This window comes from Punica granatum, chromosome 6, assembly GCF_007655135.1.
Source record: "Punica granatum isolate Tunisia-2019 chromosome 6, ASM765513v2, whole genome shotgun sequence".
NCBI classification, from domain to species: domain Eukaryota; kingdom Viridiplantae; phylum Streptophyta; class Magnoliopsida; order Myrtales; family Lythraceae; genus Punica; species Punica granatum.
Genome location: NC_045132.1, coordinates 25,437,656 through 25,465,462, shown reverse-complemented (window position 1 = coordinate 25,465,462; position 27,807 = coordinate 25,437,656). Strand labels below are relative to the sequence as shown.

The window sequence follows — 27,807 nt, the reverse complement described above, 5'->3', positions numbered from 1 at the left end:
GTCGTCTCGCTCTTTTCTAATATCATATTAATTTCTAATAATTAATATGATATTAGAAATTAATCTTGGTCTGTCATGAAGATTCCTATTCGGATGGCAAGCTTCTGAGATATACACACACACACATTTATATATATATGTATATATTTATTGATATAAATGAAGAATAAACAATACCAACCGAGCTGACAATATTCCTGTTCTCTTCTTCCTCGGATGGAGTGAGTGAGTAGAGAAAGAAACAGAGATAGAAAGGGACATTTGTTATTCTTCCCTAACTGGGAACCTTATTATATATAGAAACCTTGGAACGTAGCGATGACATATGATTTTATTTCTTCTGATCTAAAATTGAAATGTGTATATATATATATATATATATATTCAATCTTCTTGAAGATGATTGGTCCACGTCATCATTGACGGTCAATTAGACTTAATTTCTGAGATATTTAATAATGTGATAAATATATTATATTAATCGATGCTAATACATCACAAACAGGCAACTGGGGTTTGCGTTAAATCTAGGGACAAAGATTCCTTCCCACGTCCTCTTCTAGAACTGAACTTTGTGTGAAGATTGATTGAACTGAATGAGCGAGTTGGCATTTTGGACTGAAACGAGACCTTTCCATGGCTTATATAAAAATAACTCGATGGAAGAAATCATAGTGTATACTAATTTCATGGGTGTTTCTTTTTTTTTTGACTAATTTGACCTCTAGATCGATCTCCAAGTGATGAAGAGATTCTTGCTTAGATCGCCTATGGATCAATATCAGTTCAGTGACCGGTAACACGGAATGTACTCAGATGTCGATCTATCATTAGTTCCGTATTGTATATTGGTAGGAGCCCTACTACACTCAAAGGATGCCCATGCACAGCTCATCCATTGATGCATGCATATACACTGTTGAATTGATCCGAGTTCGTGAATTTCCCAAGCCTGTGTGATGGATTCTCATGCTACATATGTAAGTCTCTTATGAATGGAGAGAAATGGTAAGACATGCCCACCGATGAAATAAAGTGTTAGCATGTTATCATATAAAGGATTAACGAACAGTCACACGTTAATTGCATTAGTCATCTAATACTACATATATATATATATATATATATTTATTCCAGTTATGTATGCGCATATATAGATGGATATACATGTGCCTTCACATCTACAAGTAATAAACTATAGGCTTAAACATGTAGGTGCTTGTTATGATATTTTCCAAATTGTTAGTAGGAACATTCCTGACCCTATATATTCTTCATTTATTATTGCCACTACGCATTCCAATGCAATGCCCGTGACTATATATGGTGATTATGTATATGCTACAAAATTATAATGCATCTATACGTCTATATATATATATGTGTGTGCGCGCTTTTGCATATATGATATAGTATTATTCATTTATAAGGTCTTCTTTCTTCTTTCTTTTTTTTTTTTCCTATAATATAGTTACCATTTTCCTTCTCATGCCAAAAAAGAAGGGTCCGGTTGCTTCGTTCCATCTCTCAAAGCTGGCTTCCCTTTCTATGAAAAATTTGGGAAAAAAAAAAGGGGCCACCTTAAGGCATATAAGTCTTGATAGTTGATACCCTTCGATTCTACACCCACCTTTTGAGCAGGGCCATCGGCCGATAAGAAATAAACTCAAAACCGACTGGACCATGATCGGGTCATCAGTGCCACAATGGCCTGACTAATACCGTGGATCCACTTAGTTTCAGGCTGTTGACAAGACCATTTACGGTAGTCGCCAGGAGCTAGGTTCTTGGTTCGAAGAAGGTTCCGGAGGGAAACACTCCGATGGCATTGATTGAGGAGTCTGATAGTTCCCCTTTTGGCAGAGGGAAAGACGAAGATTCTATTCCATATAAGGCCGACTGCTTCAGAGAGTTTCAGAAGGGAAGCAGTGGGCATTTTCATTGGCATTCCGCTTCCTCACATGACCACTCTCAGATCTCCCATGTGACTGACTGACTCTCTGTTACTGTTGTTTACAAGCCTTTTTTCTCAACAGCAACGAATCACGATTACACGAACCCAAAGTATCAGTATTTGCTTAACTCTTATATGGTTCTGAAGAAAAGCCTCGTTTGTATACTGGTTTATAGCAGGTATACTCCTCGTGTGCGGCCTCAGCCGCAATCCTAAGGCTTTCATGTACAACTGTAAACCCGGGATTCGCTCGAGATAGCGCTTGATAAGCGGGCGAATGATGAGATATCACATGGATGGTGCATGATTGATTCTATCTTGCTCTTTGAGCTGACAATGATGTGTGTAGAAGATATTCCTTAAAAGCAATGGCGATCTTGGATCCTACTCATCATTACCCCTCACTTTCATTCGATTTTACTCATGACAATGTTACTTGAGGCATTGCTTTTCCAAGTAAAAGGGGAGTACGTACCTCAAAGGAGGCTCCCTCGTCGCCGGTTCCGGTGCTGAGAACCTTCTTGTGTAAGCCGACTAAACACTGTGTCCAGAGGGACAGAAAACTAATTCAAACTCGGTCACTGGGAGAGCCAGCTGGACCGATTGTTTTTTGCTTTCTGAAAGCGAGACTGGAGATGCTTGAGAGTATCGAGACTCGTCGGGATACGCATATAAACATATGAATGCATAATTGAGAGAGACAAAGGCGTAGGCATATAATATAATCTTAGAGATAAGATGTGCTTTATGAATGAAACATCTAATCTAATCTAAAGTCTTTACCTTTTTTTAATTACACTAAATGAAGGAAGGACAGTAACAAGACAACATGGGTCAAGCATTCTTCCAATATATGACATTACAAAATTCATCGATTGCCGTGTGGTTAAAGAAGCTTTCCATATGCCTTTTCAGCCTTTTCACCCCTGTCCCTCTCCCTCTGCGCGACATTAGTTGTCTGTTTTTGTGATCCATGTGTGGCATCAAACGTTCAATCAGTGAAGTGATGTGGTGTCGTGGAGGAATAACAAATTTTGATATCGGAGTTTGTCACGGATCGTGACGAGATGAGTTGGATATAGGAAACTACCATGGTAGAAAACCTGGTACGATAGTTTAAGTCACTGTTGATTGTCAACAACGACGGCTCGATATGGACCATAGGCAATGACTCACGAGTTGAGGCTAGTCTCTTGAGTTGGAGGTACACAAAACTGAAGTTGAAACTATGTTTTCTAAAGGTGATCAATTTCTAGTAAAAGAGAAATCTATCATGTTAATCCAAAACTTACAGTGTCTGTAAAGATGATCAATTTCTAGTAAATGAGAAATCTATCACGTCAATCCAAAAAACTTACAGTGTCTGGCTGAGACGACGGACAACGCATCAATTTTCTTTTGTTTGCTCGGTCAATCTACATTCCCTGAAGGCTGAAACGGCGCTCGAGGTGCAGTTGATTGTAGCTTACTCCATTTGTCCAGTTTGCTGCAGGATTTGAAAACAAATTTCCACAATCTCTGGGTCCCCAAGGTTCGAACCTGGGATTAGAGCATAATTTGAACTGTGGACTTGATGGCGCGCAGGTCTTCTAAATTGACATGCTTCCAAGCTCCATTCATTGCTAAGCAGCCTAGAGTGCCTTCTGCTTCTGAACCCTCTTCTTCCGTAACTCTAATCTTCTTGGTACTTTGATATGTCGGTCTCTCTCCAGGTGAACTAGGGCTATCCATGGAATCTCCAAGAGGGCTAGTTTCTCTTTTGCGGGTGCACAAGTCCAGTTCATTAAAATTCCATTCTACCATCACTGGGCGGCCTTCTGCATCACAACTGAGTGTTGGGAGACGTGATGAAGAAGATGTGTCAAAGGGCAGCATGCCAATTGGACACGAACTCCATGATTTTGTGACCCTCCATCTTCCTGATGTTGCCACTTCACTGATAACTTTGTCCTCTGTGTAGTTAAATCCAACCAACTCTAGCTTCTGAGAGGCTAAATGGAGGGATTCTTCTTGCTCTTTGAAAAGGTCACTTGAACTCTGGACGGGAGGGATCTTGTCAGAGAAATCCAAATTTGAGCATGCTAGCGAATGGAATTTCTGGACTTTATCCACCAGAGAGGTCTCTCTGATCAGCTGTGCCAGCTCTACTGCCGAATCCATGAGTTGTTTGTTCCAAGCAGCTGATACGAGAAGCCTGCGGAGGATCTCGAGAAGAATTCCTCTTGACATATCTTTCTCAGTTGGTGGAGCTTCAGTTCCAGGTGATGACTTGCTCCTAGGAGCATTTACTTCTTTCAGCCTGCCAACGACCCATGAAAACAAATAACAAAGGCGATCAATTTCAGTGTCCTCTCCTGTATTTTCTGGTGACGACAATAGATCGATTCCTGGAAGATGGATCGATAAGAATAGTCAGCTAGAGAATTTTTGACCCAATAAAGATCAAATGAAGTGCTGTTTCATTCTCTCACTGGAACCAAATACTAAATCAGGTCTGGGTAGCGGGGATTGCTTCATACCAGTTTCATATCTGGTTGCTTCCTGACTTCCAATCTTATCAAGAATTTCCTGTAGAAGGTTCAAAAGTAAGTCTGGTGCCGCAGTGGAGAACTGAGTAATCAATGTCCCCCACTCAGAGAGTGAGCTCTGCCGGATAAGGTCACGGGGGCGTTCTTGATGAGGATCATCGATGAAAGAAGGGAGAACCTTCAGCAGCAATCCTAGCAATGAAGATACTACTTCCGAGGAGAAGGAATTGTATAGCAGTACGAGATCATTTAAAATTGCTCGACTCTTCTTTCTGTGCCCAGATAGTGAACAACGGCGTAAAGCCAGGTCACGAAGCTTAGAATCGATTTTCTCTCTTGTACCTCTTACAGGAGATGGAAGTGCATGCTTCTGAGGGTCCCAGTAATACGACTTTAGCCAGTCAAGGGCCTGGGTGATATGACCAGATTACAAGTCAGGGACTCTATTTTAGATACATGCTCAAGCTTTGGTCCATAAGAATTAGGATCTTAAGTACTTTGTTTAGTTTTTGGAGAGCAAATTAAAAAAAAAAAAAAAAAGTTCGCCGAGCAGCAGCCACAGAAAAACCAGAGCGGACATCACTAACTCCACCTCTTCCCCCAGCAACCATTGAATGGTGAAAAGGTCCTTCTGGAGAAATTAATCTCCAGCAGAAAGTGAAGAATCCAATCGGAGTCTCTCGTTACTCCAACATCTTTATCTTAAAAAGGCCAATTTGGCGTAACTCCCCTATTGATGGCCAACAGTTTATTTATAAGGAGAATCTTTCAAGCAAAATTATGAAAATACATCTAGTCAGAAAAAAAAAATAATAAATAAATAAAAAAGCATAGTAGAAATTTCTCTAAGTTAGGAAGCCAAACATGTCAACAAAGTAATGCAAAAGGATAAAGATAGCCTAAAATTAGCAGAGATTCTGGGTAAAAGAAATGGATCCTAAAATTGATAGACATGAATATGAAGTGAAAGACCTGAAGCGAGGCCTCACGAAGCAGGGGAAGTGCTGGGAGTTCCCGATGAGAACAGTCTGCAAAGCAGGAACAAAACAATATCATTTTAAATATGGATCATGCCAAGACAGAAAAAATATTACTGGCAAAGTGGTTTAGGTACATGCTATAAGGCTTCTATAGCAGCTGCCATAAGATGGAAAATTAAGGTCCCATACTGGGGAACACTACACAGGGAATGCAATACTTGGATGCTCAGTAGGGAACCCTAATTTTACAGCACTACGAGAACAGAATTCTAACAGGAACCTCTCGCTCACCATGACGAACATCAATCAGCATGCGTGGAATATCATATTCCTCAGCTGCTTCTGCAATTGACGTTTCTCTTTTTTTGCGTGTCTTCTCAACAACAGCATTGACAAGCCTAGAAATAAGAACATTAAAGGTGAGAACTATCTCTGTTCTTGTTGCTGTTCCAAACAAGAGAGGGAAAAAAATAAAAAAAATAATTTCCAATCTACTCTTTAGCACAAGCTACCACCACTCTAGCACAACTTGGTTGAAGATGAAATAGCATGGCTAGCAGGTTTACCAATTATTTTTTATTAAGGTTTTCATGTTCAATCTGGAAGCCATCATAAACCAGTCAAGAACATAATTTTGGCGATAATGAGAACTTTCGACCGTTGTGCAATAGTTCATTATATATATATGTACGTATTTTCTAATAAACACCAATATACATCTCATTAGCAGCTACACATCTCCGATGTTCTGTTCCAATAACACTTGAAAAACAAAATGGCAGATACTCTAGGCTCTGAAGAAAAATTGCATATTTGCTCTATGTTCGATTGGCATCCAGAACTACAGAAGAATCATACACAGCGCATAGCAAGGAAGAATAGTGCATGAAATGGGCTATGGAAATCTCTCACCTCATAACAGCCATGGAGTACAGATTAGCCAGAATTTGATCTAAACCAGAAGGTGCAGCTTGATCTTGGTCCTTCCTAAAGTAAGTAAAAGTATATCAGTGAGGTAAACCAAGAGCATGCCTCAGTGGTAGACAAAACGAAAATTAATCTGAATTAAGATTCATAATGGTAAACACATAAACTATTATCCGCTATATATGTTTTAAAACATAATCCGGTTACACCGGTTACACATAATTAACTTTTCTTCAAGCAAGTATGGACTGCCCATTCTTAATATCTAGCCAAAATACTGACTTTATTGCTTCCAGTGGAAAAAAAAAAGATATCAACTCCATTGCCTACTTCCTGATTTTTACTTGCACATTCTCTTCTGATGCCGATTTGCTATCTCAGCTTTCTCACTATTATCGAAAACAATCCGTTAATGAGTGTTTTGTTTTCCTCAAGCATAGCGCTACCGAGTTGCAGGGAAGTAGTTACCTGAAGAAAGGATCCATCTGCTGACCTACAACGAAATCAGCAGTAACTTCAATCAGCGGTGGAATACATCCCCTGCTTCTCCATGTCGATATCTGCAATCCCGAACGAGAACGCCAAGCTATCATACACTAGAACCAGAGCTCGAAGATAATACGTAATCGACAGCGAGATTCCGTTGCTTACTCTGATGAGCGCAGCTTCAATGGCGTCCGGAGAAGACGAGAAGAGGGAGAACCTCACGTGGTCCCACTCGTCCCAGCTCAGCCAGGGCACGGTCCTGAAGTTCAAGACGGACTGCGCCGGCGGCAACTCCTCCGGGGCGGCGGATCCCGGTGCTGCTGCTCCCTCCTCCTCGAAACCTACTGGTCGCTCCATTGGGACGCTCCAGAGCTTCAGCTTAATCGGGGCCGGAGCAAGATCCAAGCACGACTCGAAGAATCTCCCGGGCGGCGGCTCGATTGCTACTGCTGACTGCTGCCGGCGGACGCGCGCTTATTTCCCTTCCCTCTTCTCCCTCCGGCCCTCCGTTTATTTCCCGGCTCCACTTTTTGTTTGCTCACTATTTTTGCGTTAATCTCGGATGAGGGCATGAAGTTTTGTACTTTTCTCAAATATATCCTTTGAAGATTTTTCAGAAAAGTTCCCATACTTTTTAGCCTTCTTAATTTTGACTGATTGTCACTAATATTTCCTTTTCACCTCTAAGTGCTTATTTTTCTTTTTTGTGATTCAAGAATAATTAAATCTGGATGATAAATACAATATTATTATATGATTGCAGAAAGAAACTTTGCATTTTGCAAAGCTTCTTACCGATTATCTCGTGACCAAAAACAAAAGTGTGCATGCATTTTTAATTGATATAAATTGATGTGAATGTCATATTCTAATTTCTTTGTTGAACAGAGTACATCGAGATATTAGGAATCAAGAATGATACTTCGATTGGATCCTTTCAGCGAAGATGCATCGACAAACTCGTATTTGAAATGTTTCGTGAATACGCGGCGTGAAGTGCTGTAAATGTTATTATCAATCAATATTATGATGAGTTCAAAGATGCAGAGGAACAAATTTAACTTTCTTTTCTCAGGAAAAAAAAAAAAAGCAACACACCTTTCCAGAGCATAAGTATGATCAATGCACTGGTAAATAACTTTTCAAAGCTTAATTGCGACCGATATATCTGTAAATATGACGCGATTAAACAAACTCTCGCGCATGGGACGATCTTTGAAACAATCGTAGTCACAATGGATGGCATATTGCACAATTTAGAAATATCGTAAGACATCGTGATCAACCTCCCTCATGAAAGTGAGCTATATTGATAGTGATGGACAAGGAGTTTGACAACACGTGATATATGTGCCCATTAAAAACTTGTTCAACTAAATCTCGCTCATTCAACCAACGTGGATTGGTTCAACCGGTTCAGCGCTTATTCCGCTTAAGTGAGGTTTCGGATTCGAGTTTTTGTGAATATAAACAATCTACGTTGTGAGATATTTTTCTCTTAGTGGGCCAACCCGGCTTAATTGAACTAGTTGGGGCCTAATGAATTTTCTGAATACTTAGGTTCACATCAAAAAATTCTCACAAATTCAGAGTGCGTTTGGATTTATAGTTGAGTTGAGTTGAGTTTTGATTTTAATTGGTTTGTGATGATTGTATTGTTGAATTATAAGAAAAAGTATGAAAAAGTAATAAATAATTGAGAGAAAGTAATGATTGTGTTGTTAAATTGTGAAAAAGTAATAAATAGTTGAGATAATTTAATATTAAAAATTGAATTGAATTGTTAAAAAAATTTAAAAAATAAAAAAAGTAATGATTGTAATGTTGAATTGAAGAAAAGTGGAGTTGAGTTGAATATTTTTTAGAAAATAAACACACATCATTCTTGCAAAATTGACTTCTAAAATTAATGAGAACACCATACTTATAACACAATACGTCAATGAGGACTATCGAAGATATGGCTACGTTGCGATGCTTTGTTACTTATAGAGGCCATTTGCACCCACATATTTTTCCGTGGAAAATTAGGAGTATAGTTTCTGACATCTTATCAACTCTTAATGTTTTCTCGGATTTATTTTGCTATTGGATTCCTAGATCTGAGAATACTCTTACCCATGACTTAAGCCAATTTGATGCAAGGTCAGATTTTCATTCGTTCAGTACTTTTGAAAGGTATTTGAATCTTATTTCTTTTGTATTCGTCACTCCATATTAATATCATCTATATGCTTTATTCATTAAAAAAAACACACAATACGTCAAAGATAGGCCACTCCCAAAATTGGAAAACAAATGCTGAATGGACGAATTTTCATATCCGACCGTTCAATCTCCAAATTATTAGAAAGGTTTGGTGAGTACCCCAAAATTCAAATTCACGGGCACATTGAAAATGGTAGAATCCACAATTTTAATATTGGATAATCACATGCATGGATGCCAAAGGCCATAGCAAATCAAATTATAATTCTTGCATGGAAAACGACGACAGACACAAGCTTTATTAATAGCTGATGAACTTGGCCAAGCTAATGTAGGAGTGCGTATTAATTTCAGTCGATATAGATTAAAAACAACTCGTATCTTAACAAAAAATAAATATTCAGATAAATATTTTTCCATGAAAGGGGTTTGGTGCGCTATGGCATCGACCTAAACTTTCTTTTAGTCCATTCGTGAGCGAGACTTATGTCCCCATATTTACCGTAATCCTAATTATATGCATCGTCTGTAATTGAAAAATAAATAAATTTGCCATATATTACTGCCAAAAAGAAAAATCCGACCAATAATTTTGGGAGGACACGTGGAGGAACCCTAGTGGCCCCTGGTGCACGCTATCTTCTAGCACATGCGGCGCAGTGCAGTATCTCCCCACCCACAGTAACCGATAAGGGAATTAATATTAATCGATTAAATCGGGAAAAATAAATATACGGAAAATATTACGGAAAATAAAAAAAGAAGAAAAGGCAGTTACGTGGTGTCTACTCTTCCCTCTCCCTCTCTCTCTCTCTCCCCCATCGATATCATTATATTTTATTTCTCGAATTAAATCAATTTCCCTTTTTTCGCCGCAATAATAATAATATTATATAAAAAAAACTTTGCCGCAAAACAGTTTTGCCCTCGCATGATCAGTCCTTACCTTTCCTTCCTTCCTTCCTTCCTCCTCCCCTGTCACCACCGAGAATCCTCTCCTCTGTCAATCGGACACAGCATGTAAGCAGAGATGCGTTGAATTCATTCATGCCACCCGACATAGATACTGTTTTCCTGTTTCGGTTTCTTGCTTTTCCTTTTCCCCCTCCGGAGATTGACTCCTTTTTTGTTCTCTTTTGCTCTGTCTGTGGCGGTTTCGATTTCGTCAGGTGTGATGATAGCTTGGAAGAAGGAGATCTGATGCGCCCGGGAATCCAAGATCATGACTGCCCTTGAAGATAAAGGTACGCCCTTTTGTTGAATTTCGATTTCTGGGTTCTGCTCGGCTGGGCTTCGGGGTTAGTTGGCCATTTGGGGGGGGGGGGGGGCAATACGAGCTGCCTTTGTTGAATCAGAGTGGTTCAGTTTTTGCGTGGAGTCGTCAACTTGTGTCCCTGTCGGTCTGTATTGTGCCAATTTTGGAGTTGAACTGCGCTGCTGTTTGAGTCACAGTCCGATTCTGCGAAGAAACCTCGTGTTGGAGTTTGAGCTGTCTTTGTCGTCGAGACTGTCATTCCCAGTTCTGGGATTGTATAATTCTGTGCGTGATTGGTGCTACCGATTATTGCTGATGGGCTCTTAGGAATTTATTTAGGTGTTTGGAGCCTCGAGTGTGATATTGAAGACCGGGCTTTCCGTCGAGATTGTTTCTTCCTAGTGTTGTAGTAAATTCTTTTGCCCCCCCTCGACTGCTTCGGGTGAGAAGATTAGATGCCCCCCCCCCCCCCCAAAAGATTGGAGGATAGTTCGCTGATTAATGTGATGACTATTTTAGCTGCATAGCCATCGTTATTTCTTTATTAGGTCAAATGAACTAAAGTCGATTGTCGCACCATTCACAGCTCAGGCTTCCATTTATCAGCAGAACTCGTTTCCTATTTAAATTAGGTTTGAATTTGGTAAGTTTTTGTGGTCCAGGCTTGAATCTGTATACAGCATTCTCTTGCCCTTGCACCCATGTCCTGTTGAGTGATATGTGATTATTGCAGTGTAGCTGGAGTTTGAATCTTTCAGCGTCATTCCTGTTGCCATTGAGCTTTGCTTTATGTCCTACTATATGATCATTGCAATATAGATAAGAGTTTCATATAGTTATAGATTTGTCTCTAAGATTCTGGATTGTATGTTGAATCCATGAGATATTGGAGAGGATGCAGGAAAAGATGGATAAAAATGGTTTCCTTTACAAGTTCTTCCAGTCTGGGGCATAGAGTCTTTGCTTATACACCAAATGTTGTTGTTAAATTGTTTAAAGGTCTAAAGTACCAACTTCTGCTTTGGGTCACCTAAAAGATGTCCCCATTGTCACAAATGGTTGCCCGGTTTAGCGGTGCTTCTTGGGAGCCGAGTAGACCTGTGAGTGTTAACTGTGAAGATGACAGTAAATAATTTTTCCCTAAGAGCCCTCCTCTTCACTTAAAAGCTAGTTTTTGAACCATCTCTTATTACAGCCCTTTCTGGTTAAAGAGTCAATGGATCAGGCCGTAAGGTGTATTCTCGTATGGAACATCTTAATATTGATTCAAGAGGATTAATTAACATGAAGGAGATCTTACACTTCCATAAGGGAGAAACTACATCCCCATTTAGCCTAGATTTATGTTTGTGTCAACAATGAACCACTCCCTGCCTCTATGAGATGCTGTTTAATACAGTTATATGAACTCTATCCTTCTGAAGGCTGCATCAGTTCTCATTATCTATTTGAACATCTGTGTTGCCGTGGTTTTTGATGAACTTTCTCTTCCTTATTAGGAATTGAAGTAATGCACAATAGTTTGCCTTCGTAAGGACAGCTAATTGAAAATGCAACTCAAGCTTTGTAGAACTAAAACAAATAACTATTATTAAAAAAAATAAAATTGCAAGAAGATGCTAGTGAATGGTTTGGTCAGTTGTTTATTAACAAACTGGAGCTGGTCTTTTTCTTGCATGCAATGCACTTTTCCTACACTTCAAATCCTTTTATTGCTTGAACTCCGATTTTCTATCCAAAGTCGAGGTTTTCTCTTTGATTTAATTGCGAACTTTTAACTTTTGGTTCAGGACCAATGCAGAAGTACTGTGAGGCATCAGTAGGATGCCTCCAGAGTAATCTCCTCCCACATAACCTGCAATATAGAGGGGGGAATTATCTACAAGGGTTTTTTGAGGCTAAAGATGATACAGCTGCCCACTTAGGAGGCGGGTCAGCTGCGCCCAATGGGAAAATCAGCCGAATGTCCTCTGTGCCTCCTTTTGAAGCGTATCGAAGGCCGGTTCATCAGCACGAAGTTGAAGTACGTGCTGCTTTCTACCCTGAGCTTCAGAAAGCACAACAGAACCACTTATACGCGTTTGAAGCTCACTACTATCCCTTTAATTATGAGTATGGTTTTCCCATTGAGAACCGGTTCCAGTATATGCCATTCAAGGTGGCCTCATCTCCCCAGAGTTACCAGCAAGAAACCAACCATTTGCAGGAGTTCCAGTATTTTGTTGTGATAGATTTTGAGGCTACCTGTGACAGAGATAGGAACCCCCATCCACAGGAGATTATTGAGTTCCCATCAGTGCTAGTGAATAGCTCAACTGGTCAGCTTGAGGATTGTTTTCAGATATATGTGCGGCCCACTTACAATCAGCATCTGAGTGATTTCTGTAAGGAGCTTACGGGGATCCAGCAAAATCAGGTAAATCTTGGATAAACCATGAGAGGGTCTTTGATTTGACGAGAATCATTTTCCTAAAATCTTCCTCACATTATCGTTTGACGGCATTATGATCATAGATTTAACTTTCATGGATGACTAGTTTGTTGCTTAAACGTCATGTGCTGGTTTCAAATGATTAATGATTAAAACACTTTGATTTTCTCTCATGCAGGATTTTTGGTACAATTAGTATCACCATTACATTTATTTGGGGGCAAGTAATGCCTTTGTTATTTCGGTTGTGCGATCAATGCAATTACATCTGCACAAATAATTGCTTTCAACACATAGAAAATGTTATTAAATTTGCATGAAGTCCTATTAATATACCTTTTTCTAGCAAATGGAAGTAAGTGTAACTGTAGTAGAGATCGTAGCCTGGCAATTTAGGGATCCCAAATGATTGGCTGAAGGAGATTGTGTCCTCAGCTCCTCCCTCAACTAAATAAGAATACAACAAACAAATTTCCCATTGCTGACTTAGTTCAGAATGAACCATTCTCTGTTCATATTTGTAGTCTACAAATTTTTCAATCAATCGATATCATATTAATTAATTCGGGAAAAATCGAATATTCCAGTCAATTTGAGAGTTTATGGGGCCAAAACAAATGTGAGGAACTTCGATAGTATGGAAAAGATCATTTCAAAATGTTAATGGTGAGTGCTTAAGGGAATGTAATTGGTTTTGTAACTTTTTGTTGAGAATGGATTGTTTCTGCTATGAGGTATCAGTAGTTGGTATTTAAGCTAGTTCTTATGGAGCTCATTGACTTCAGGTGGAAAAAGGTGTTCTTCTAAGTGATGCTCTTCTTATGCATGATAAATGGCTTGAAGAGAAAGGCATCAAACAGACCAACTTTGCTGTTGTGACATGGTCAAACTGGGACTGCCGGGTGATGCTGGAGTCGGAGTGTCGATTCAAGAAGATCCGGAAGCCACCATATTTTAACAGGTAGGCTGACTGGTACTCTGTCTAAACATCTCCATATAAATTTCTTGCATATTTTTTTCTGAGAGCCTTTTGACGGCTCGTCTGAAAGTTTTGTAGTAGGCACTTGGTACTGGTTATGTTACGTTCCCCCGGTTCCCGAAAATGCTGACATACAGGAATGTTTTTGACTCCTAGATTGTTTTGGGATGGTTAACGTATGGGGATGTCCCTAAACCTGCAGGATGGTTTTCCCATGTGTAGGATTACCAAGCCTGAGATGACGATTAGGATTTTTCAGTATTGCCGTGCTGTGATAGTTTTTGCTCGTGGAGTAATGTCTTTGGCTTTAATTATTTTCTAGATGGATAAATCTTAAGGTTCCGTTCCATGAGGTGTTTGGTGGGGTGAGGTGCAACCTAAAGGAAGCTGTGCAGCTGGCAGGACTGGTGTGGGAGGGACGGGCCCACTGTGGGCTCGACGATGCCAAGAACACAGCCCACCTCCTGGCCCATCTTATGCAACGTGGGTTCAAGTTCACCATCACCAACTCGCTTGTCTGTGCTTCTCCCGAGTTCCACCCTACTGCACGGCCTCCTCAGCAATCACCAAAGTTGGCTGCCCAGCACCCGTTTATGCCCTCCCTCCATTTCCTGCCAATTCAAACAGACCCTCCTAAGGAGCGAGAAATATACTGTTACTGCGGTGTCAAGAGCAGCAAGAGGGTGGTCAGAAAGCCTGGGCCGAAGCATGGAAGCTCTTTCTTCGGGTGCGGGAAGTGGACTACTGCTCGAGGGGCTGTGTGCCATTACTTCGAGTGGGCCACCCCTTAAAGAAAGACTCCCCTGGAAGGATTCTCTCCTTCTCAGGGGCTAAAACTACTAGAAATCTAAAAAAGGAAAAAAACAGAACTTGCTGGGAAGAAACCGTCTCCTGTGGTAGCAAACTTTTATATGGACTTGACGGGCCGCATAGCAGTGAGAGCGGATGGCGTCAGTTTGAAGTCGAACTGCCAAGAAGTCTTGAGTTGGATTGTGTATATAGCTAAGACTTCTTTTTTCGGTTGTGTTAGGGACGAGGAGAGAAAAAGGAAGGAAGGTGGTGTGAGTGAGTGAGAGAGTGAGTGAAACTGGTTTGCTTCGTCTAGGAGAAGGGTGTTCTTGGAACAAACCGTGCCAGGACGCGGATCGTTCTTAATTTTATCAATATAAATAACCAGTGAGAATGATAACTCGAACGGGCTCCGGCGTCTTGTTAGTTTGGTGCATTATTTAGCGTCGAGGCACTATCACTGTCGTGCCAAGCAATAATCACTAATCACATCAGAGTACGAGATTGAATCACCTATCAACGGTGTTCATATCAACTCACGAGGTTGATTTTTAGTTAATTATTTACTTATTTTTGGGATGATTACACAAAAGCCCCAACCTTGGCAGCAAATTAGAAATCTATCTCAATGTTTCAATTATTGCAAAGAAAAGTCCGTGGTTTCAAAATTTTGCTATAATATGACTCATCGTGTCTTTTGTGACCTAAAACTATCAATTACAGTTATTTGATGTTGGTGTTAAATTATACCCCTTCAAATTATTATTTTATAGATCCAAAATCCAGATTGTAAGCGACTATTAGTTGTAGTATTTGTTTCTTTGTAATATGCAGTGGTACCTAAGTCTTTTTGGAGTTGGATAATAAGCCTACTTATCTTGATCTTGTGAACGATTGTAATTGTTGACAAATATTTTGATATGCGAGAATATATATGTAAAAGTATATGAGAAATTTATTATTAAAAAATTAATTATAAAAATGATTAGAAAAAATATGTGAGAAAATTTATTATTAAATTAGAAAAAAATAAAAAATAATGATTATATTGTTAAATTTAATGAAAAATATGACAGGGTTGGGCTGAGTAAGATTTTAATTTTAAAACCAAATAAAATCAAATTCCAATTTAAAGTATATTCATAATTTTTGCGTTGACTTAAGATTTATATGATCACGTGTTGCTGAAATATTGAGAAAAAATATTGAAAATTGATGAAGAGTGAACAGTCAACAGTCCTATTTTAGCAAAGATATATGACTATACTTCTTTTAATAATGTAATAATTAGAAACTTGGATAGATTTTTAATTTATCCCTTCATCTTTTGCCCGTCCAACGAGCAAATAGGACATAAGTCCCCGGAATCTTCAAAAAGTCAACGGATGATTCTCTGCGGCTGATCACTCGAACCGCACACTACGCCATCCATCAATCATCCATCTACCCGCTGGTGATGTGTTGAATGTCGTGATCGACGTGTGGGCCCCAGTGGTCCATGCCGACGATACTGTCCGACTCCTGTCCTGCTCGCGAACGTAGCAAATCTATCCCCATCGTCATCTGAGACTTTGAAAAGCAGACCAAAGCTGCCCGCTTGAAGAAGGTCCAAACAGAGTACCGGTGACCTTACATCCATTCCATTCATGTCATGGATTCTCTCGCCCTCCATAGCCTTTCAGCTTTGCTGCTTCTTCTCATCACCTCTGCTTCAGCTGCAGCTTCGGACCCAACAAATCAGGTACCCTTTAGTTGCTGAAGGTGATGAATGATGATACATAAGCAGATGATCAAAGGCGCTATATTGTGTTGAGTGGCTGAGCTGACAGAAGGCAGGGACACGACAGTATATGATCTTCCCGTTATCGTGTTCTTATAAAACCATGAGATGGGCTGTCATTGCATGTTCTCGAAATGATTAGAAAAGGAATCTTTTGAGTATTGTTTGCTTTGCTGGGTCGAGGAATTGTTTTTGCACTGTGAGGGGTCTGTGTTTCTGTTTGTTGATTCTCTTGCGACAGTTTTGTGATGCTAGAATTGGATATGGAGACTCTGGCTGCGGAGTTTCGGCAGCGGCATCGTCATCTAAGATATTGATTAAGGGTGGAACTGTTGTCAATGCTCATCACCAAGAGATTGCTGATGTCTTTGTTGAACATGGGATCATCGTTGATGTGAAGCCCAACATCAAGGTAGGTCTAGGTACCGATCGATTCATCTATTTTTAGTATGGATAAGTGTTTCTTGTAGAGTTTCGTTTTTTAGTATGTTATATTTTGGCCAGAACTTGTGAGTACAGCTTCTTTTTCTTGTCATCGAGCTATTAACTAGTAGTGTTAATATACCTGTTTCCCCCTTACTTCAACGGGAACTAGTATTCTCGTCTTTTCATCTCGTGGCTGTCTCAGTCTCATCATCATGAGCATCTTATCCATGCCTTCAAATTTTGAGTTTTTTCTGCCCTTTTTCGTCTTTCCTCGCGAGGGACAGCAATTCTAGTTTCTCTTTCACTTGCGTCCGAAGAATTAACTGCAAGCCTTCCACTGACAGATCGGTGATGATGTTACAGTACTCGATGCCACTGGAAAATTTGTCATGCCAGGTATAGCTCATGCTAGTTCTGCTCATTCCCTGATCTGTATCTTGTCTGCTTTTAGTTTGACTGATTTTTCAGCTGAATGGCAGTTATAGTTCTCTCTTCTATAACTCTCTTAGGTCACTGCATATTGTTGAGTTAACTCTCTTTCTAATAATATTAAGTTTCAAAGACACAAACATGCATGTGATAATCATCAGATCTCGAAAGTCCATATTTCAGTCAATCAAATAGTCATGACCTTCTGATCTGCTATTCCTTCCATGACAGAATATATCTCCATGCTTGCCTTCATTAATCTCACGTATATATTATAAATCTGCCATGTTGTGTTCACAGGAGGAATCGACCCGCATACCCATTTGGCTTTTGACTTTATGGGTACTCGGACAATTGATGACTTCTTCAGTGGTCAGGCTGCAGCATTAGCTGGTGGGACAACTATGCATATTGACTTTGCTATACCAGTTGGTGGGAGTTTGATAGCTGGTTTTGAAGCCTATGAGGAGAGAGCTGAAAAATCTGTTATGGATTATGGTTTCCACATGGCCGTCACAAAATGGGATGACACCGTCTCTAAAGAGATGGAGATAATGGTTAACGAGAAAGGTAAATAAAGCTGCGTGAAAATCGTAACTAAATTTGAACACGTGATTTTATGTAAAACTGGTGACGTGGACCTGCTGAGAGTACATCTTTCATTGTCTTGTAGGCATCAATTCCTTCAAGTTTTTCATGGCATACAAAGGAGCCCTCATGATCAATGACGTGCTTCTCTTAGAAGGGCTCAAGAAGTGCAAGTCTCTTGGGGCGCTGGCCATGGTTCATGCAGAACACGGTGATGCGGTATTTGAAGGTCAGAAAAGAATGATTGAGCTTGGAATTACAGGACCAGAGGGGCATGCACTTTCAAGGCCTGCAGTGGTAATTTTTCTAAATTTAATGGATCTGCAAGTCAGTGAAAATCGTATCTTTTGATCTGCTTATTCTGTCAGTCAATTGTAAGAGTGTAAAAAGGTGGTATGGAGAATATTTTAGCAAAAAAGGAATATTAGAATGTTATCAGTACCAGGAAGGGATGTCTGGATTTTCTTAAATATGCATTGAAGACTTACGAGGAGTAAATCTTATAGTAGGCTATAAATGTTGAGAGATTGTCACTATCCAGGTCTATTTAGACAGTCCAAGTTCTTTGAAAATCTTCCAGTAATGGGATACATTCGAATTCCATTGTCTACTACAGTCATATTTAAACATGGGAAAGTAGCAGCAGCCTATGAACAATTTGCTTTATATTCGATCGCTGATGATTCTGTGAACTTCTCTTACATCCAGTTAGAAGGAGAAGCGACAGCTCGGGCGATTCGTCTGGCAGCTTTTGTAAACACTCCTCTATACGTAGTTCACGTGATGAGCATTGATGCGATGGAAGAAATTGCAAAAGCTCGAAAATCAGGTGTGTGAAGAATCCAACATCTAGTTACTCGTATGCCAATTAGTTTCTTCCTTTTTTCATGATATAATCCAAGTTGAAAAAAATTAAAATACTCCTCATTCCCGAGATTCCAGTCCTTTGGTTCTTTAAAGATTATGACCTGCATAAATGGACGTGTTCCCCAAATCTTCTTGCACGTAGATCTTAAATCAATTAGCTTACTGTTTACTTCACAACCCTGAGCAAAACAAATTATCCAGGAGAGCTACAGTCATATGATTCTCTCTTATGAGGCTTTTAGGTGGGTCTTTTAATTCCTTGCTGGAGACACTGCACACATTGAAGCTTCTGTTTTCCGAGTTCACTGATCAATAGAACAGCTCTCTTTGCTCCTTTTGAAGAAATTTATGTCTCTTGCATATGTAATCCATGCCTACAAACAAATTATTTGAGATGCATTGATGGAGAGTGTAGCATCATACTCATTGAGATGCATCAGACAGATTTTGAGTGGCTTTAACCATGATATCTTGTTTATCATCCAAATTTTCATTATAGCCGCTCTTTTATCCCAAATTCATCAAAATGCAGGGCAGAAGGTTATCGGAGAGCCAATTGTTGCTGGACTGGTCCTGGATGATTCTGGGCCTTGGGATCCTGATTTTGTTACCGCAGCAAAGTAAACTCCTCTCTCTCTCTTTGCCTCTCTCTCTCTCTCTCCCCTTTTGTTGTTCTTTTATCGAACCTTATATCCATACTCTCAGGTATGTCATGAGTCCGCCTATTCGAGCAGCTGGGCATGGCAAAGCTCTTCAGGCTGCTCTTTCTACAGGGATTCTACAGGTTCCTACCTCTCTCCTATATTTTAGATGCGTCAACTTGGGATATCGGAGACTATGAATGTCTTCCTGATCCACCGTCTACATTTTAAAACTTTGCAGCTTGTTGGAACCGACCATTGTGTCTTTAACTCCACCCAAAAATCTCTAGGAATCGATGATTTCCGAAAAATCCCAAATGGCGTTAATGGCATTGAGGAGAGGATGCATCTGGTTTGGGATACTATGGTGGTAAGCAGCTAGGATAGATTCCTATATAACTTTTACAACAACCTAATCGGCTTTGGGGAGAACATATTAGTTCTGATCTCAAATTTTCTGAATATTTCAGGAATCAGGACAAATCTCTGTTTCTGATTACGTACGAATAACAAGCACCGAAAGGTATATTTTACTCTTCCAACCTCCTTATATATCAGTGGGGTTCCGGCTATTGCTAATGGTTTATTCTACTGCCAGTGCCAGAATTTTCAACATATATCCAAGGAAGGGAGCTATTCTTGCCGGATCCGATGCGGATATTATCATCCTTAACCCAAACTCAAGTTTTGAGATAAGTACAAGCACCCACCATTCTAGAACAGATACAAACGTTTTCGAGGGAAGGAGAGGCAAGGTAATATTTCAATTTCTGCCGCAACTTAGCTCTAAGTTATGTTTTTAGCTAACCAGGCGAATATTTAGTTAATATTGTTAGGTATGTTGGAAGTTAACATTAAGTCCTGTGTTTCAGGGAAAGGTTGAAGTGACAATTGCTGGAGGAAGAATCGTTTGGATAAACGATGAACTTAAGGTCACGCCTGGCTCTGGAAAGTATGTGAAAATGCCACCTTTCAGTTATCTTTTCGCAGGAATCGACAAGGTCGATGCTATGTATTTCTCCTCCCTTAAAGCTCCGGTGAAGCGAGCGTGGTGAAGATCCTTTTCGTTTTCAAATTTTAGCACAAGTGTATGAGTTGAAGGAGTAATATATCCGTAACTCGCGTATGTTTTATCTGAACTTACACGGATGGTTGATGATGAAAGCATTCCCCAGTCTTATGGATTTGGGAGAACAGTGATGCAAGCGGGCTCCAACTTCTTGTTAATTCGGTGCATATTTTTCATTCGGGTACAATGGCCGGCGTCTTTTTGGTTTCTGTAATCGGGTGTATGGATTTTTGGCTTCCATTTCTTAACTCGGACATAATGTGCGAAACAATAATCACATTGTCCACAATGTGAAACTTATGAGGTAGATTTTAATCAATCAATTAATCATGAATTACTTATTTTAATTTTTTTTTAACCAACCTAATTAGCAAAATATGGTGTGGCAAAAAAAAAAAAGAGAGGCAAAATATGGTATAAGATCCTCGGAATCTTCAAAAATGTCAACGGAAGATTCTCTCGAGCTGATCGCTCGGACCGTACAACTACTCCATCAATCAGGTTCGAACGGACCAATAGCACTCGTCCACGCACGCACTCACTCGCTCCGGACCGGACCGGTCTAATCGTCTGCCGATGATGGTGATGTGGACGGTCGTGATCTACGGGTGGGCCCCAGTGGACCATCCGGGCAGCAGTTTCCTCACCGCGGGTCCACTTTCTTCCATGCTCGCGAACATAGCGAATTTATTCTCTTTGTCATCAGACACTTTGAAAAGTAGACCACAGGAGGTCCCGAACACTACCGGTGAGCCCTTTGATCCATCCATCCATGGATTCTCTCGCCCTCCATTGCCTTTCAGCTCTGCTTCTTCTTATCATCGCTACTTCAGCTGCAGCGTCTGACCCAACAAATCAGGTATCCTTTTGTTGCCGATGATGATGGCATATAAGCAGATAATCAATGGCGTTGACTTGTGTTGAGTGGCCGAGCTGACAGACAGCAGTGACACGACAGTATCTGAGCTTCCCCTTATCGTGCTTCTTGAATTAATGAGATGGGCTGCTGTCAGTTTTTTCTCAAAATGATTAAAAGAAGCATTTTTGAGTATTGATTACTGTGTTTGCTGGGTCGAGCAATGGTCTTGGCACCACGAGGGGTCTGTTGTTTCTGTTCATTGATTCTCTTGTGGCAGTTCTGTGATGCTAGAATTGGATATGGGGACTCTGGCTGCGGAGTTTCCGGGGCATCGTCGTCTAAGATATTGATTAAGGGTGGAACTGTTGTCAATGCTCATCACCAAGAGATTGCTGATGTTTATGTTGAGGATGGGATTATTGTTGCTGTGAGGCCCAATATCAAGGTACTGATCAATCTGTTTCTTTTCGGTACGAATAATTGTTTCTTGAAAAGTTTTGTCTTTTCACGTATATTACTTTGGCCATGACTTGTAATTATAGCTGTAGCAATCTCGACAAGCCGTTCTAACTGCAAAGTTCATTTCTTGATGTCAAACTGTTACCTAGTGCTTGAGATTATACTTGTTTCCCCTTTACTTAAATGGGAACTGAGATTCATGTCTTTTCTTCTCGTGGCTGTCTCATCATCTCGAGCATCTTATTCATGCGTTCAAATTTTCAGTATTTCAGCTGAAATCTGCCCGTTTTCATCTTTCCTCCCGAGGGACTCAATTCTACATTCTCTTTTAGTTGTGTATCAAGATTTAATTGCAAGCTCTCCACTGACAGGTTGGGGATGACATTACAGTGCTCGATGCCACTGGAAAATTTGTCATGCCAGGTATAGCTCATATAAGTTCTGCTCATTGCCTGATCTGTATCTTGCCTGCTTTTATATTAACAGATTTTCAGCTGAATGGCAATTATAGTGTTCTCTTTATTAACTCAGTTAGGTTACTGTAGATCGTTGAGCTAATTCTCTTTCTAATCCTTCAAGTTTCAAGAAGAGGCAATCATGCGTGTAATAATCACTTAATTCAGTTGTTTAAAATAGTCATGGCCTTCAGATCAGCTATCTCTTCCCTGACAGACAATATATCTTCACGCTTTCTTGTTTGACCTCGCAAATATATTTGAAAATCTGCCATGTTGTATTGACAGGAGGAATCGACCCGCATACTCATTTGGAAATGGAGTTTATGGGTATCGATCAGACAATTGATGACTTCTTCAGTGGTCAGGCTGCAGCATTAGCTGGTGGGACAACTATGCATATTGACTTTGTTATACCAGTTGGTGGAAGTTTAACAGCTGGCTTTGAAGCCTATGAGAAGAAAGCCAAAAAGTCTGCCATGGATTATGGTTTCCACGTGGCCATCACAAAATGGGATGACACAGTTTCTAAAGAAATGGAAATAATGGTTAATGAGAAAGGTAAATGGTCACAGAGCTGATGAAAATTGTCAATAAATTTGAACCGGTGATTCTACATAAAATTGGTGAAATGGACCTGCTGAGAGTATATCTTTCGTTGTCTTGCAGGCATAAATTCTTTCAAGTTTTTCATGGCATATAAAGGAATCCTCATGGTCAATGACGAACTTCTCTTAGAAGGATTTAAGAAGTGTAAGTCTCTAGGGGCGTTGGCTATGGTTCATGCAGAAAATGGCGATGCGGTATTTGAAGGTCAGAAAAGAATGATCGAGCTTGGAATTACGGGACCAGAAGGGCATGCCCTTTCAAGGCCTGCAGTGGTAATTTTCCTGAACTTTGGTAGATCTGCAAGTTGGTGAGAGTGCTTATTCTTTCAGTCAGCTATAAAAGTATAAAAAGGTGGTACAGATTTCAGTATTCTGCAGTAGAATGTTATCAGTAACAGGATGGGACACTGGATTTTCTTAAATATGGATTGAAGACTTATGAAGAGAGTAAATCTTAAAGTAGGCCATACTCGTGAGCAGAATGTCAATATCGGGCCCATTTAGACTGTCCAAGTTCTTTGAAAATCTTCCAGTAATTGGATACACTCGAATTCCATTGTCTAGTACAGGCATATTTAAATAGGGGAAAGTAGCTACAGCCTATAAAAGATTTGCTTTATATTTGATTGTTGATAAATTTGTGAACTTCTCTTACATCCAGTTAGAAGGAGAAGCAACTGCTCGAGCAATTCGTCTGGCAGCTTTTGTGAACACACCTCTGTACGTAGTTCATGTGATGAGCATCGATGCGATGGAAGAAATTGCGAAAGCTCGAAAATCAGGTACACGAAGAATCCAACATCTAGATACTCATGCCAATCATTTTCTTTCTTTTTTCATGATATGATCCAAGTCACAGAAATTTCAAATCACTTTCGTTCCCGAATTTTCAGTCTGGTTCTTCAAAGATCATAACCAGCATAAAAATTTCCAAATTTCAAATTGGTTGACTTACTGTTACTTCGCAAATCTGAGCAGAACATATTATCCAGGAGAGCTACCGTCATATGATTCTCTCTTCTGAGGCTTTTATGAGGGTCTTATGGTTCCTTGCTGGGGCCACTGCAGGCAAAAAAGCTTCTGTTTTTTTATTTCACTGATCAGTGGAACAGCTCTCGTTGCTGCTTATCAAGAAATTTTTGTCTCCTGCATATATAATCCATGCCTACAAATATGTGGTTTCTGGTTGTAAACATCAAGGGAGAGTGTGTCAACATACTCATTGAGATGTGTGAAACAGAATAATTGAGTGGTATTAACCATGATATCTGTTTATCATCCGCGTTTTCATTAGTTATTCTTTTTTGTCCCCGTATTCTGCAAAATACAGGGCAGAAGGTTATTGGGGAGCCAGTCGTTTCTGGACTAGTCCTGGATGATTCTGGGCTCTGGGATACTGATTTTGTTACTGCAGCAAAGTAAACTCCTCTTTCTCTCTCTCCCCTCTCTCCCCCTCTCTCTTCTCTCTCTCTCTCTCTCTGTGCTCTTAGTTGTTCTTTTATTGAACCTTATATCCCATACTCTCAGGTATGTCATGAGTCCACCTATTCGAGCAGCTGGGCATGATAAAGCTCTCCAGGCTGCTCTTTCTAGGGGGATTCTGCAGGTTCCTCCTTCTCTCCTATATTTTAGATGTATCAAAATGGGATATCAGAGATTATAAATATCTTTCTGATCCACCGTGTGTGTTTTAAAATCTGCAGCTCGTAGGAACTGACCATTGTGCCTTTAACTCCACACAAAAATCTCTAGGAATCGATGATTTCCGAAAAATCCCAAATGGCGTTAATGGTATTGAGGAGAGAATGCATCTGGTTTGGGATACTATGGTGGTAAGCAAATATGAGAGACTCCTATAACTTTTACAACCACCTAATGGGCTTTTGGGAGAACGTAGTTCTGATCTAATTCTCTGAATTTTTCAGGAATCGGGACAAATCTCTGTCTCTGATTACGTACGAATAACAAGCACAGAATGGTATCTTTTTACTCTTTTTTATAATATGCCATTTATCAGCGGGGATCCTGCTATCATTAACGGTTTATTCTAATGCCAGTGCAAGAATTTTCAACATATATCCAAGGAAGGGAGCTATTCTTGCTGGATCTGATGCTGATATTATCATCCTGAACCCAAACTCAAGCTTTGAGATAAGTGCAAACACCCACCATTCTAGAACAGATACAAACATATATGAGGGAAGGAGAGGCAAGGTAATATTTCAATTGCCGCAGCGTAGCTTTAGTTACATTTTATATGTAAAATGACATACTTGTATCAGTATGTTTTCACTTTTCAGCCTACCATGTGATTATGTTGTTAATTCTTAGGTATATTGGAAGTGAAAATGATGTCCTGTGTTTCAGGGAAAAGTTGAAGTGACAATCGCTGGAGGAAGAATCGTTTGGGTAAACAATGAACTTACGGTCACGCCTGGCTCAGGAAAGTACGTGAAAATGCCACCCTTCAGTTATCTTTTCGAAGGAATCGACAAAACTGATGCTATCTATCTATCCTCCCTTAGAGCTCCTGCAAAGCGATATAGATCTACAGAATAGCATGGTGGATGCATTTCTTTTCCCTTCCAAAATTTAGCATAGGAATAAGCGTATGAGTTCAGCATGTACTATATCCCTAGTTTGTGTATATTGTATCTGAAACTTACACGGATGGCTGATGATGAAATAAATGGCGGGTTTCAATCAGAGCATTCCCAAGGCCTATGTTTGGAAGCCCAATTTCTGGCATTATGCCAAATATTATGAATATTGAGGAGACGAGACATTTATTTTAGCAGCATGAAAGATTTACAGATGCTTGAGTTTCGCGATAGATGATTGAATCTCATCTTACGCTTTCACGTACCAAAGACATAAAACTATATTCAGTTTGCTGAAGGGATGAATAACCGGGAAGATTTGAAGAAACGGTCGAATTTCAAGGCCTTATACAGCAGTTGATGTAGGTGAGGATCCTCTTCTTCTTCTGCAACCATAGGGCATATCAGAAGAATGACGGCTTTGTAACTGCACATTGTTTGAAAACGTTTTTGTTTTCTTTATGCATTCATGTTCTCCATCTTGCCAAGATCCATGTGCATTATCTATATGATACAAGGGGATATGGATCGGGACAAGATGGAGAACCTTTGCTCGATGAAGTAATAATTTGTATGAGACTTTATGCATCAATGCATGATACTGTCATAGAAAGGGAGAGTATAATCAGAGGGTCATACCACAACGGGGTCTTCTGGTTGATGGTGATAGGGGGTAGCAGCGAGAAGCTCCTTCTCGTTCCCAAGGCTCCGGGTCAGATCGCTCTTGTGCTGCTTCCTGTTAGCACGGGCTCGGGAGAACACCATTGAATAGTCAGTAGCTCCTGGGGCCTTCTGATCCCATCCCCCGAACTGAGGAACAGCCATCCAATGAGTGTTCTGACAAGAGCCGAATCAGGTAAGTACATGGTAATTCTGGCTATGTAAAGTTTCATGAGAACTTGCGTATGATATGAATCTAATGACATAATTCAATTTTATAATCATGCATTAAGTGAAAAATCTTTTGATATGCCACTTGATTCGACTCTGCAGCGGTTAATATCCCCTTGGTACGATTGCACATTAACTGCTGCAGAAGTAGAGAGCGGTCCAGGTCGGGTGCTGGAAGATAGTTAACACGACTGCAACTCCATTTTCGCGAGAGATTCATGGTAAATTTTGCTTGACAATGACTGGGACCGATCGTCCTTTTGAGGTGGTGTAAAAAGGTGAAAAATCATATCAAATTGAGGTTAATCCCTGAGCACCAACAATAGTAAACAACCTCGGTGTCTTTAGCTTCTCTCAGAACTGTCTGCAAATAAGAAAAGAAGGCCATGGAAAAGGGAAAGATGAAGCAGACGATCTAATGCAAGTGCAGATAAGAACAGAGTCGAAACTCATCCTTCGTGGAAGATAACAGAAAAAAATAAATGCAGCCATACTCTGGTGGAAAAAACAAAACCAAGAAAGAAACTAGCTCGTAGTCATGAATGATATCAGAGCGTAAGTCGTACCTCCGGTTGGGCTCCCATGGCAGACGAGGCAAACTTCGGGGAATGTTGGAACTCCTGCGGTTCCTTATAAAGTCCGACGTAGGCATGCCTATTTCCGGCCATAGAAATTCCTGTGTCTCCCCTTAATGTATTCTTTCACCAGAGACAAAGGAATTACTCAGAACCTTCAATATTTTGGCCCTTTTCCTTGGCAAGTTATCTTAAACTGAGTTAACTGCTTCTGTTGAGAGTTCTTGGTCTACAATGAGTGAATGAGAGAGAGAGAGAGAGAGATGAGGGAGACGAGATTAAGATGAACCAAAAATAGAACATCATAGGGATCAGAAGATCGGGGATGTAACATGAGACTTATCCGAACACACGGGACGATTTACCGTCTCAACTTTTCATTTTCTAACCTATTCTGTTTGCTAAACTTGCATTGAGAGACAATGTCCTACTTGCTCTCCATTTATTTGTCATGCTATTACTTATCCCTTCATTCGAAGCGAAATCCCAATGGTCCTTAACTAAGTTTTCTTATATATGTGTCATGGCCCGAGATCTATCTACGAATTTTGACACACTTCACGTAATTGTTAAGTTATTAGATTTACATTTGATGTCTTTTGGAAAAGCAAAAATGTTTCTCATGTATCCGGAAGTCTAACAGATAAGCATTACTCGCCTTGAGAAACAGGTGCCCGACTTTGTGTACGGCTTATCAACAAAGTGACCCTGACTGTTGCTCTGATTACGGCAGCGGCTCAACATATTACTTAAGACGCAGATCAAGCAGGTGAAGAGATTGTAGCCAGTGATAAATGACAATTATCAGAGTTGCACTTATTTTCGGAATTACTAATCTGGTGTTTTTATGTGATACAACATGTTCACAGCCCGAGCAGACATGTCGGATCTGCAGGGTTGGGTGAGCCAGCGCCAAGATGCAGTGGAGACTCTCACTGGCCATCCTGAGACATGCTGAAGAGGAGATGGACTGCGTTATTGGACTGTACTTAATCGAGGGAGGACTACGTAGTTTCACAATCA

General features: G+C 40.2%; 5 protein-coding genes across 7 annotated transcripts; 3 read left to right on the top strand and 2 right to left on the bottom strand.

The window, feature by feature from the left end:
* Window positions 1-3,066: 3,066 nt before the first annotated feature.
* On the bottom strand, window positions 3,067-7,391 carry LOC116211645. Its single transcript, XM_031546107.1, has 7 exons — window positions 7,041-7,391; window positions 6,858-6,949; window positions 6,375-6,449; window positions 5,754-5,860; window positions 5,455-5,510; window positions 4,474-4,891; window positions 3,067-4,341 (listed from the first exon to the last, which is right to left on the bottom strand). Exons 1-7 carry the CDS (start codon window positions 7,230-7,232, stop codon window positions 3,500-3,502), a joined length of 1,782 nt encoding a protein of 593 aa, XP_031401967.1. The 5' UTR covers window positions 7,233-7,391; the 3' UTR covers window positions 3,067-3,499.
* Window positions 7,392-9,949: 2,558 nt separating this feature from the next.
* On the top strand, window positions 9,950-14,943 carry LOC116210901 (3'-5' exoribonuclease 1-like). Of its 2 annotated transcripts, XM_031545030.1 has the most exons (6): window positions 10,012-10,103; window positions 10,253-10,327; window positions 10,678-10,780; window positions 12,129-12,754; window positions 13,555-13,730; window positions 14,071-14,943. In XM_031545030.1, the coding sequence occupies exons 4-6, from the start codon at window positions 12,134-12,136 to the stop codon at window positions 14,537-14,539; spliced, it is 1,266 nt and encodes a 421-aa protein (XP_031400890.1). In that variant the 5' UTR covers window positions 10,012-10,103; window positions 10,253-10,327; window positions 10,678-10,780; window positions 12,129-12,133; the 3' UTR covers window positions 14,540-14,943. The 2 variants fall into 2 exon arrangements, with proteins under 2 accessions (XP_031400889.1, XP_031400890.1); XM_031545029.1 differs by lacking the exon at window positions 10,678-10,780 and having other exon boundaries at window positions 9,950-10,103.
* Window positions 14,944-15,937: 994 nt separating this feature from the next.
* LOC116210870 (dihydropyrimidinase-like) lies at window positions 15,938-20,546 on the top strand. The gene is made up of 12 exons (XM_031544982.1): window positions 15,938-16,278; window positions 16,559-16,729; window positions 17,088-17,139; window positions 17,473-17,742; window positions 17,846-18,057; window positions 18,469-18,589; window positions 19,160-19,247; window positions 19,333-19,411; window positions 19,510-19,638; window positions 19,739-19,791; window positions 19,867-20,023; window positions 20,141-20,546. Exons 1-12 carry the CDS (start codon window positions 16,189-16,191, stop codon window positions 20,321-20,323), a joined length of 1,605 nt encoding a protein of 534 aa, XP_031400842.1. The 5' UTR covers window positions 15,938-16,188; the 3' UTR covers window positions 20,324-20,546.
* Window positions 20,547-21,037: 491 nt separating this feature from the next.
* On the top strand, window positions 21,038-25,424 carry LOC116210868 (dihydropyrimidinase). Its single transcript, XM_031544979.1, has 12 exons — window positions 21,038-21,196; window positions 21,474-21,641; window positions 22,027-22,078; window positions 22,399-22,671; window positions 22,780-22,991; window positions 23,380-23,500; window positions 24,049-24,136; window positions 24,246-24,324; window positions 24,422-24,550; window positions 24,644-24,696; window positions 24,776-24,932; window positions 25,086-25,424. The coding sequence occupies exons 1-12, from the start codon at window positions 21,110-21,112 to the stop codon at window positions 25,275-25,277; spliced, it is 1,611 nt and encodes a 536-aa protein (XP_031400839.1). The 5' UTR covers window positions 21,038-21,109; the 3' UTR covers window positions 25,278-25,424.
* Window positions 25,425-25,476: 52 nt separating this feature from the next.
* On the bottom strand, window positions 25,477-27,258 carry LOC116210869. 2 transcript variants are annotated; one of them, XM_031544980.1, is made up of 4 exons: window positions 26,776-27,258; window positions 26,544-26,573; window positions 25,958-26,155; window positions 25,488-25,704 (listed from the first exon to the last, which is right to left on the bottom strand). In XM_031544980.1, the coding sequence occupies exons 1-4, from the start codon at window positions 26,875-26,877 to the stop codon at window positions 25,657-25,659; spliced, it is 378 nt and encodes a 125-aa protein (XP_031400840.1). In that variant the 5' UTR covers window positions 26,878-27,258; the 3' UTR covers window positions 25,488-25,656. The 2 variants fall into 2 exon arrangements, with proteins under 2 accessions (XP_031400841.1, XP_031400840.1); XM_031544981.1 differs by lacking the exon at window positions 26,544-26,573 and having other exon boundaries at window positions 25,477-25,704; window positions 26,776-27,242.
* Window positions 27,259-27,807: the final 549 nt, after the last annotated feature.

Coding starts and splice junctions, on each gene's coding strand:
- LOC116210870 (XM_031544982.1), top strand. CDS start 16,189: ATGGATTCTCTCGCCCTCCATAGCCTTTCAGCTTTGCTGCTTCTTCTC. Junction 18,058..18,468: donor CACTTTCAAGGCCTGCAGTG/GTAATTTTTCTA, acceptor TCTTACATCCAG/TTAGAAGGAGAAGCGACAGC. Junction 19,248..19,332: donor GATTTTGTTACCGCAGCAAA/GTAAACTCCTCT, acceptor CCATACTCTCAG/GTATGTCATGAGTCCGCCTA.
- LOC116210868 (XM_031544979.1), top strand. CDS start 21,110: ATGGATTCTCTCGCCCTCCATTGCCTTTCAGCTCTGCTTCTTCTTATC. Junction 22,992..23,379: donor CCCTTTCAAGGCCTGCAGTG/GTAATTTTCCTG, acceptor TCTTACATCCAG/TTAGAAGGAGAAGCAACTGC. Junction 24,551..24,643: donor TGGTTTGGGATACTATGGTG/GTAAGCAAATAT, acceptor TGAATTTTTCAG/GAATCGGGACAAATCTCTGT.
- LOC116210869 (XM_031544980.1), bottom strand. CDS start 26,877: ATGGCCGGAAATAGGCATGCCTACGTCGGACTTTATAAGGAACCGCAG. Junction 26,574..26,775: donor CCATGGGAGCCCAACCGGAG/GTACGACTTACG, acceptor TCTTATTTGCAG/ACAGTTCTGAGAGAAGCTAA. Junction 25,705..25,957: donor AACCAGAAGACCCCGTTGTG/GTATGACCCTCT, acceptor CTATGGTTGCAG/AAGAAGAAGAGGATCCTCAC.
- LOC116211645 (XM_031546107.1), bottom strand. CDS start 7,232: ATGGAGCGACCAGTAGGTTTCGAGGAGGAGGGAGCAGCAGCACCGGGA. Junction 5,861..6,374: donor TACTCCATGGCTGTTATGAG/GTGAGAGATTTC, acceptor TCTTATTTCTAG/GCTTGTCAATGCTGTTGTTG. Junction 4,342..4,473: donor AGCAACCAGATATGAAACTG/GTATGAAGCAAT, acceptor TCCATCTTCCAG/GAATCGATCTATTGTCGTCA.
- LOC116210901 (XM_031545029.1), top strand. CDS start 10,306: ATGACTGCCCTTGAAGATAAAG. Junction 10,328..12,128: donor GACTGCCCTTGAAGATAAAG/GTACGCCCTTTT, acceptor CTTTTGGTTCAG/GACCAATGCAGAAGTACTGT. Junction 13,731..14,070: donor AAGCCACCATATTTTAACAG/GTAGGCTGACTG, acceptor ATTATTTTCTAG/ATGGATAAATCTTAAGGTTC.